The sequence below is a fragment of the Delphinapterus leucas genome, unplaced genomic scaffold (genome assembly GCF_059928025.1).
Source record: "Delphinapterus leucas isolate spDelLeu-1000000601 "Yukka" unplaced genomic scaffold, BTC_Dleu_Yukka2 spDelLeu_asBTCV2_sq62, whole genome shotgun sequence".
Lineage (NCBI taxonomy): Eukaryota > Metazoa > Chordata > Mammalia > Artiodactyla > Monodontidae > Delphinapterus > Delphinapterus leucas.
In genome coordinates this window covers 949,154-959,373 of record NW_028322271.1, presented here as the reverse complement: position 1 = coordinate 959,373, position 10,220 = coordinate 949,154, and the positions used below count along the sequence as shown (strand labels likewise).

General features: G+C 44.3%; 1 protein-coding gene across 19 annotated transcripts in view; it reads left to right on the top strand.

Annotated features, from left to right (window-relative positions):
- Positions 1-1,274: 1,274 nt before the first annotated feature.
- LOC149743871 (uncharacterized) overlaps positions 1,275-10,220 on the top strand; it is a 164,399-nt gene continuing 155,453 nt past the window's right edge. For 7 of the 19 annotated variants that reach the window (XR_016391691.1, XR_016391692.1, XR_016391690.1 and 4 more), the window contains exon 1: positions 4,266-6,468. Coding sequence is in view for 1 of the 19 variants with exons in the window: in XM_089906092.1 (XP_089762218.1) it covers positions 6,443-6,468 (26 nt within the window). In the remaining 18 variants the exon portion in view is untranslated. The other 12 variants (XR_016391706.1, XR_016391705.1, XR_016391693.1 and 9 more) reach the window with 10 other exon arrangements.

Genomic DNA, 10,220 nt, shown 5'->3' with positions numbered 1-10,220 from the left:
GGGTTGGATTTCCCGACCTGTAACCTGTCTCTGCGAGGGCATGGGGCGGAAGGCGTGGGGACTGTCCTCAAGCGGGGAGAAGCCACCCGCAGACGTGCCCCCAGGTGATTTGCTCTGGGCAGTTGTTTGCACCGTCTAAACTGCCTTTGCGATCCGGCCACTGGCAGGAGCCGGGCGATCAGCTTTCTACTCCTGCCAGCTCAGAGCCCGGAGGTGAGCTCATGCTAACTGCGAAACACAGTCGCTTTTTCTGCACCCACCCTGTGCCCATCCTTTCCCACGACCTCCCTAACGCAGCCCCCAACCCCAGTCCTGGGTTTTGAGGGCGATTCTCAGAGCCAGACAAGAAGGCGCCTGGAGGGAGGCAGTAGGGTGCGCTGAGCAAGGCCGGGCGGTCCTCTAGCTCCGGGTGCAGGCGGGCAACGGCGGAAGATGCGAGGTCGGCGGATCGAGCCAGCTGAGCCGTGGGCGGTGCTGCAGTGCTCTCTCACCGCCTGCTCCCGCAGCCTCGGCCCCACGGCTCCTGTGCCGCCCTAGGTATAGATGGATGGCTTCTGTATGAAGAAATTGAGTTTCAGGGTATGCGTGACTATGGGTTCTCTTGTTTCTCTGTCTTTCTTCCTGTGTGTCTCTCTCCTTGTGTCTCTTTCTCCCTGCTTTTTTTTTTTTTTTTGTCTCTCTGTTTTTATGTTCTCCCTTTCAATTTCTGCCTCTCTTTTCCTTCTCTACCCCTATCTCCAAGTTTTTTGTTCATCTCTGTCTTGAAGTGATCCTTTCCTAATGCACAGCTCTCTCCCTGCCTCGTAGGACCCAAGCTCAGTTAGTCCCTTCTCCAGATGTTCTGGCTGACCCTTATGCTCCCCGTAGCTAAAAAGTTGGCTCCCTCTCAAGTGCCTTTCCTGAAGCATGTTGGGTTTCTGGAGGGGACTCCTTGTGAGATTCAAGCTGTCACTACATCAGCACCCAGGGGTATGAAGTTTGTGTTTGTGCCAGAAGGAGGGGTGTCTGTCTAAAGCTGCAGCCTGGTATGGCCCCTCTGAGCCTCTGAGCATCCCTAGCACCTGTTGAGTATGTCACCTCTAGATGTTTGCAAGGCCAAAAGTGCTTCTGGGCAGCCTTCACTTTGAGGTAATGCTTTCAGGAAGAGCCTGGGTTGTTGTAAGCAAAACCCAGAAGCACTTCCTTTACCTCTGAGCTTAACCTAGAGAACCTGAGGAGGCAGCGCTGCAGGGAGGGTGAGGCCAGAAGTCACCTGAGAACCACAGGTGCAACTCACCGTGTTTTTACTGGAGCTCTGGGGGTTGAAGGCACATTTGCTGTTTGACATTTTAAAAATTATTTTGGTGCCTTCACTTGGAGCTTGGGAGCTTGCAGATGGGCCTGCCTGTCGAAAAAAGAGTGAAATCTTCAAGTCAAGAGAGAGCTTGCAGACTAGGCTGAAGGATTGTGTTTGCTGAAAAAGATTCCAGGGGGAGCTGATTCCTTCTCTGGTGTGTGGATCTGAGGCACTTGCAAGAAAAGAGAACGCTTGCCTTATGCTTAGTTCCCCCGTTCCCTGGGCTGGGAAGGAAAGGAACTGAATGCCAGCATTAGCAGTGTGGGTTGGGACCAAAACCATTCAGAGAAAACTCTGTCATTTTCCTCTAATTTGCAAATTGCAGCTATTCATGTTGGATTGAACAGCTGAGGGAAAAGAGCCCCCAGTTTTCACCTGCATTTATTGAGAAGAGGCTGGTAGTAGGAGGGATGCACCAACTTGTAGCTTGTGCTGCAAGCTGGATATAAGCTTGGTGTGAGCATCCTGGTTAACCACTGCCCATGTTCAAATATACAGAGATAGATTCCAACAATCTCTTCCCGCAGCCTTATTTTTGCGTGTGATCTTAGAAGCTCCTGGCATGTAAGTCCAGTCCCCAGTTTCCCAGCCTCTGTAAACCTGCAAAATGAATAGAGAGAATAGTGGAACACAGACCCATTGTTCAAAGACACAGTCACTTTAGGGAAAGAGGAAAAGAACGGGTAGGTGAATCTTCTCTGGGATTGCAGGGTTCAGCTCAATGAAGACGGTCCTGTATAAAAGAAACTTCTCTAAATGGTTGAATTCTTAGCTCTCCAGAGATCTGAGTTTTCTTTTCCCCAGTCCCTGTGGGTTGCTGTGGGGAATGTGCCAAACCTATCATTTGAGATAAAAAGTTATGGTGAGGTAAGCTTCTAGGCTGGGGGAAGGAAGACTTAGTGACTGAAATGGGGGATGCTAAGCACTGGGGGGCAGGAAGGAAGAAGGAGCTAGTAATGGATGTAACAAATGCTGCAGCTGCCGGCAAAGCCTGGATTGAAGTTCCTTCCTGAAAATGAGGACCCGGGCAAGAATGACCACTCAGATGTAAACAGTGTCTCTGACTGGGAATTCTCATCTGCCTGCCGGTGGGCCAGAGCTGAGCAAGTCCTTTCTCTCCTCTGTATGCACACTGAATTGGTTAGTAAGTGACGTGTCAGAGGACAGGAATCATATTCAGTGGATCTTTCAAATCCAGGAGTTTGAGGCTAATGAAATTAGTGTGTGGCCAGGGCTCTGCCAACTAGAATTAAGTCACTGCAGCCACACTGCAATGCATTTTCAGCCTGAAGGGAGCATCAGGGAGGAATTTCGGGAGATTTGTTTCTGAGCCTGTACAAAATAATACTCATAATGCTAAGAAAGATTAAATGTAAATTAATATTGACTACGAGTAACATATTTAAAAAATAATCGCCGAGTGGGGGATGGCTTAAAGTGGAGAGATTATATAATATGGTGTCCAAAGAATAAATCTCCCCTGACCACTGTTTCATGGGCTATAAGTAAGATATATTACAATGGAAAGTAATGGGAACGTTTTTAGTCAAGGCTTCTCTGCTATTGACTTGAGAGCAAATACTCTGAGAGTATAAATTACTCTTGCTATGTGCTGACTCTGAATGAACAATATTTCATGTGCAGTGACATGGTCTAAGCTATAGACTTGGAATTGAATGGCATCTGTTTCAATTGTTTTGTTCTCTCAAGAGCAACTAGATAGAAAAAAGTGGTCAATTTGACCCTTGTGGGAGCGTGTTGCAAATCTAAACCTGTGTCCCTCATACCATAAATGAAATACATTTGTAAATTTGTAAGTGTTTTCTTTCTGTTCATTGATGCTTGAGTATAATCTCAAACTTTGGGAGCAACATTTTATACATAAGTAGTTGGTTTTCTTCCTTTCTTCTTTCTCTTTCTCCTCTCTCTCCCTCTCTCTGTTTCTATCTCTCTCTCTTTCTCCATCTTATGTAATTGGATAGAACTGGGCACCTAGGATGATGTGGTGTTACTATAGTGGGATTTTTTTTTTTTAAAAAAACAACTCTAACTTACCCTTTTAAAAATTTCATAAATACAGGTGTCAGTGCCATTTGGAATAGTCTCTATAACAATTTCTGTCTCCACATTTACTGTGTTTCAGCAAATTTACCTAATAGATGGTGAGTGAGCAATTTTTAAAGGGGCATTTTTTAGAAGAGCGGAGAGGGAAGGAATAGAGACAGGCACATACTGTATTTGAAGTTACCTCCACGTGTATTTTATGTATGTATACCCATACAATTAAGAAGTCTTTGGATGTTTTATCTTCAAGAATAATTCAGATAATGGATTACTTGAATATCATAAACATTTAGGGTTTAACAGATTTGTTACATATAGACGTTGTATCACGGATTTAAAAGACCATAGCCAGCGGGCAGCGGCGGGCGGAGCGACCGAGGGGCGGCGCGGGCTGGGCGGCGGGTGCGGGGGTCCGTGCTTCCTCGCGGTGGAGGGCTGGGGTTCGCCGAAGACGCCGGGTTGCGCCGCGTTGCCAGGTTACCGAGCGCGTGCCCCGCGCCCGCTCTTCCGCCCGGGCCGCCCTCGGCGCCGCCTTAGCCGCGGTGCGGGCTGCGCGGGGCGCCGGTTCCGCGGAAGCCTGGGTCGGGCGCTGCGTGCGGGACTCTCGTCGCTCGTGGACGGGGCGCGAGCGCGCGGGGGACGTAGGGCGCCGACCTGGGCCTCCCCGGCGCTCCGGCTCCGCTCAGGGCGCCCGCTCAGGGGCCTCCGGCGCGAGGCCCCCTTTGTGGTCAAGATGGCGGCGCCCAGGCGGGCGGCGCCGAGGTGAGCTGGAGTCGGGCCCGGAGAGGGGCGAGTCTGCCACGCCCAGGACTTGGACCCCGGGCAGGTCTCCCGTCTCCCGCGGAGCGGCAGGTGAGTGGGCGTGGCCGCGCGTAGGTCCCTCTCGTGGGGTGGTCAGCTCTCCGTGCGTCCGCAGACTTCTGTCGTCTGATAGTCAGATCTGGGGTGGCCCAGGTTGGAGGCGAGGGTGCTTGATTGGGGAAACCTGAGGGGTTTAAGGACTCTATTGGGATCGTTTCAGACCCCAGCAAGAAGCTGAGCAAGTTTCCTCCTGACTCTCTTCCCGGCTAAGTTTTCTCCCTTCTCTGAAGGCGCCAGCTTTTCTGAATCACCTTGTTACCCGGGAGGATACAGTTGGTGGTTCTGACCGTGGAACGGAGGACCTGGCGCGGGGAAGCCTGAGCTGGTTCTAGTTACTTTGTTTGCAAAGCACTTGTCTTGTCTTTGGAATCTTTGTGTATGTAACCAACGTTGGGAAGAGCCAGCGTTTTCTCCTCCAAAACACTGTGAGGGGTAACTTTATACGTAAGAAACAAGATGGCGTTCACATCCGTCTCTTTTCCAACCACTGAGTTTTGGTTGTGTTTCCTTTCTTTAAGTTTGTCTCGTTCTGAAGTGATAACAAACAAACAAACAAAAAGACCATAGCCAATTACACAAAGTATACTCTAGTCTCAGTCCTGCCATTAATTAGCTTAAGTCATTTAATTTTTCTAGGCCTCATTTTTCTCGTGTGATGTTTTTTCTTTGAAAAAGTATAGTTTCTAGAAGTCTCTAATCTCTGTGTCATAGTTCAGCTTGGAGAAAACCTGTTCTTATCCAAACTCCATGACATTGTATTTCCAGCTCCAACTTTGGACTTTGAGTGAGTTGGGGGCAACTTTTTCAGGATATTTTCACACAGCTTTTTTAGTTAATACCAGTCTAGCTGACTTGTCATACTCAGACTTTCTTCCATATTCTTTTACCAGTGTGTTCCTTAGTCATATATATAAAGACTGTTGTGGGCAAAATGACCTCCTGGGTCAGCTTACTGCATGGTCATCGACACAGGGCAGGGAGTAAGATTCTGTGGATTTTACAGAAGCAGATACAGGTTTCATTATCCATGTCCTCTCCCCTTTCATCTTACAAAAACAGCAGGCTTTTCTTGGAGAACTGCCAGATAATGCCATCCTGCCTCCTCACGGGCCCCGGGGATGAGTCGCCCAGGGACTGAACTCCAGTAAAGCAGGTGATTGGCTCATGGGTAGGCATCTGACCTCGGCTGAGTCTATCAGACTCCTCCCCAGGACTTTTCTCTCAGAGAAAAATGGAAGAATTGTCTTTTCTCTCTGGAATTTCTAAGCTGGGGAGATATGACTCTGGGACTCCCAGTGACCATCCAGCACAAGAAGAGACTTTCTGTAAAATAAAGTCTTGCAGAGGTAAGCAGGGCTGAGCGATGGAGAGAGAGCTGGAACCCTGCTGATACTCTGGAACTTGCAGATCCAACTGTATCTGAATATGGCTGCATCCCTGAATTTCTAGTACTTGTTTGTTGAGGTGGTTGTTGTTGTTTGGTTTTTGTTTTTAAATTTCCTTTGACTATTTTGAATTTGTTTTCAGTAATGTGCATTTGAAAGCATCATAGCTAAAAGAGCTAATTTCCTACATTAATGTCAGGTTTGCTGAGTGGCATTCCTTAAGTGAAAAATAATATCCGCTATTTTCTTTAAATAAAATCCTTCTAGCTCAGGTTTGAGATACTCAAAACTCTGCCTCCTACCCCCCTCTTTTCCAACATTTACTATATCACCTTGAAGCATTTGTGACCACATCTTTCCCATCTAGACGCAGTTGAGAGAGAGAGCAAAGACTTGTGATATAAACTGCAACCTATATGCCTCCTACCTGGAAGCTTTAGAACATACTTGATTCTTGTCATTAAAGCAAATCTTTTGTTGTTGTCTCCAGGGCACAGAAGCATTTTCATGGCATAATGGAGTACAAAGTACATTAAGCCTAACTCTACTTCTCACCCTCTTTTACTTTAAATAGGCAGAAAAGAACAATCTCAAACACATTTTCCCAACAAATAAAATACATATACGATTATGTTTAGAAGACGTTTATGCAACACATAGTTAGACTGATTAATTAATGGACCTTTCGCCAATTGGCACAGTAAATATATATGTTCAATGTGCTTAATTAAAAAGAAGACAATAACATATTTTTACAGGTTAATTATCTGAGAAGAGTATTGTGCCAGCACACTTGATGCTACAGTATTTCATGTTTGACAGGTAATCTTCTTTCAATTATATTTACTGCTAAATGTTTCTTGGATCAAGCTATTAAATTATAAGGTCAAAAGTAAAATGATACGAAATTACAATGATAAAGGGACACATATCCCACTTTATGAGAATAGAAGTTCTAATTTCTTTTCAATACTACTAGTAGTGACCACAGTACTAATTTGAGCCCTTACTATGAGCCACTGTGCCCATATGCATTTAGTTCTTACAGTAGTTCTGCAAAGGGCATATAATAATCCACACTGCAAAGCTGAAGAGAGTGATTCTCATAGCTGAAAGTCACATAGCTGGTGAGTGGCAAAGTCTAGATTCAAACTTAGAGTCGTCTGACAATGCCCAGGTTGTTGACCACTATGTACACTGCTCAATTGTTGCACCAATAAAGAAGTGCTTGAAATAATTATAGATTTGCCTACCCTGAAACTGCAGTGATTTAAAGACATCAAAGTTGCCAGTTGCTTAACCACATCTACTTACAGTAAGAAATTACATTTTATTTCATTTCTAAAACAAGATTAATTCTGCAGGCCCATAGAAACTTGAGCACACAAATCCTACCTCCAAATGAAAGATGCTTGTTTTCCACTATTCAACAGATGGCCCTGTACAGAGGCAATAAATATATAGTAGAATTTTCATTCAAATAAATGAGAAGAGAGGTTTCTTCTTGTCCTGATTCAGTGCCCATCATTATGGATTATGATGGCTCTTCCCAAACTTTACTTCATTCACTCCACTCTTTCTACAAAACTCCAGTAATGGAATCCATCATTCAGATATATGTGCAAAGCGAAAGGACTGTATTAATACAGTTGCTGAAAGTCAAGTTGATAGAGCACAGGAAATACATCCTAATAAATGCAACATTAATGTTTGTGTGGGCCTTGGAGTTAGCGGTAGAAAAATTTTCAGTTTAATGGAATATTTTGCCTCTTGCTATGGAAGTGTGGCTTAATAGTCTTGTAATTGGTCATTTACAGAATCCTCCATCTCTGGGTTTCATGCTTTCTTTACTCTGCAGCTGTTGATTCCTTCTCTTGTTCTGGATGGAAGATAGCAACGAAGCCACTTCAAAGGGCTCAGCCTGCCTTTTTGTGTTATTGTTTAGATGAAGATATTTCCATTTATTAAAGCACACTATTTAAACATTTTTATCATGTTTCAAAGTTGACTGTGTTCTGAAGGTATGAGCACAGGCAGACATAATGGGGGATGTTTTCCAGGAGAGAACATACCCTTATCAAAGGAATTATCAGAATTTTCATGTATGGATTGAGAATCAAATTCTGGAGTTAGACCTGAATTTAAATTCATACTCACAACTTATTACCAGTCTCATCTTGATCAAACGGTTACCACACTTCTCATCAATTTCCTTATCTTTGAAAGCGGAATAAGAGAAGTATGCCTGGTGGAGTTACACGTAAAGCTCATCTGATAGAATATTCATAAGGATTTTGCACAAAATATACATGGATATATTTTAGCACCGAGTTTAGCATGCGATTCGTCTTCAATACATTTAAGAGCTATTATTTTATTATTATTATGCTATCGTTAAATATCACTATTACTTAAATGTCATTATTGCTAAAATTGCTGTAAAACTACCGCAATAACCCATGATGAATTCCCCTCTTCTGTTTCCTTTGTTTAAATGGAAAATATATATATAAATCTAGACAGAGAACACTTTAGTGATCCTATTCAGTGGAGTGAGAATTTCCATGGCACTGATTAAAACAAATCCTGAATTGCATGGACTTAAGATAGCAGAGAGGGGCTTCCCTGGTGGCGCAGTGGTTGAGAGTTTGTGACCCGATCCGGGAAGATCCCACATGCTGCGGAGCGGCTGGGCCTGTGAGCCATGGCTGCTGAGCCTGCGCGTCCGGAGCCTGTGCTCCGCAACGGGAGAGGCTGCAACAGTGAGAGGCCCGCGTACCGCAAAGAAGAAAAAAAAAAAAGATAGCAGAGAGGCTAAGAGATTTGAAGTTAGACATCCCCAGGTGTGAATTCTACTGTGACCCTCTTCTAGCTCTAGAACCTTGAGGAAGTTACTTAAACTTTCTGAGCTTCACTACTAGTTTCCTCATCTGTATCTTTTTCAGGACTATTTATCAAGCATCTTCCTGTTCTCTATGCTTGGACGTATCAATGAATAAATCAGACAAGAGCCTTTGCCTGCGTGCTCCTTCTTGCATGCTTTCTCCCTCCTTACACTCTCGTGTGGAAACGGATGTTATAAATAAATTCTGTGCTTTGTCACAAGTTGACGGGCGCTACGGGGTAAGGAAAAGGATGTGAAGCTCACTGAAGAGGCTTGGGTTGGGAGTGCTGGAGGAGTGTACAGGTAGGTTCCGATTTTAAATAGGGTAGTCAGGGTGGATTTTATAAGTTGACATTTGAGCAAAGACTTGAAGTGAGGGAGTTGTCAGAATGTATGATGGGGAGACCACTCCCTGGGAGCAAGAATAACCAGTCCCCAAACTCTAAGGCAGAAATATGCCGGGCAGCTTGGAGGAATATCAAGGAGGCCACCCTGGCTGACTTAGTCAGTGGGGAGGAAGAGACAGCAGGAGGGCTGGAGGTCGGATATGTGATGGGTTGGATTGGGTAAGTCCTGGGAGGCCATCACATGCATTGTGTCTTTTACTCTAAATGTAGGCAGCCAGGGGCAGGATTTTAGCCGAGGTGTGGTATGAACTGTCTCTTGTTTGAAAAGCATAACTCTATCTGTGGCCTTGAGGATGTGGGGAGAGAGTGGAGTCAGGGAGAATCTCGGGAGGCAACTACAGGATCCTCGAGGTCTATGCTGGTGGCCTGCACCAGGCTGCTAGCGGCTGGTAATTCTCAGAAGTGGCACATTGGGAAGGTTGTGACAGCATTTCGTGGTAGATTGAATGCAAGAATGGAAAGGAAGAGGGAGTCAAGGGTGAATTCGAGATTTAGGGCCTGGGAAACTGGAAAGGTGTGGTTACTGTCACCCAAGATGGAAAAAGTTTGGGGTAGAGCATGTTTGGGGGATTAAAGACCAGTTTTGGAGGTATAAGATTTGAGATGTTTTCGTGACGTCCAAGCAGAGATGCTGAGTACACAGTTGGATACACAAGTCTGCAGTTCTGAAGAAAGGTCTGAACTAGAGATACACTTTAATACAATGGAGATATTAAGAGTAATTACATGGAAGCGCTATTTTAAAGATAAAATGAAGTCATGCAGTTAGCACTCTGTCTTCTCAAAACATTGAATAACTGTTAGCTAAAATAATGACCTGAAATGAAAAAATACCTATAGTTTGTTTTGTTGTTTGCAGTAAAAGTGAATAAAATGTCACAATTATTTTAATAGTATTTGTGACACAGTAGTTTTAGTTAAGACACCATGACTACAAACATTTACAATAAACCTTTCCGTCTCCTACTTTTCACTCTGATAGGGTACTTGGAACCATATTTTGTAAGGTTTAAGTTAGTTGCCATAGGGTACCTCTTTAATTAGAAGTAATTCTGAACTGTCTAGTTCCATGCAGTTTTATATACATATATGTATAATTATTATTTTATGATTTATCAAACTCAGTTGAAAATTTGCATCACTGATATACATTAGAATTTAAGCATTTACCCAGGTATTCAAGGGAAAAAATGTACTTGTCTTGTAATTTCCATAGGGGAAATTACACATCTTCCCTTCACTTTGCAATTGAATTTGCAATTGAATGCAGGGGAAATACTATC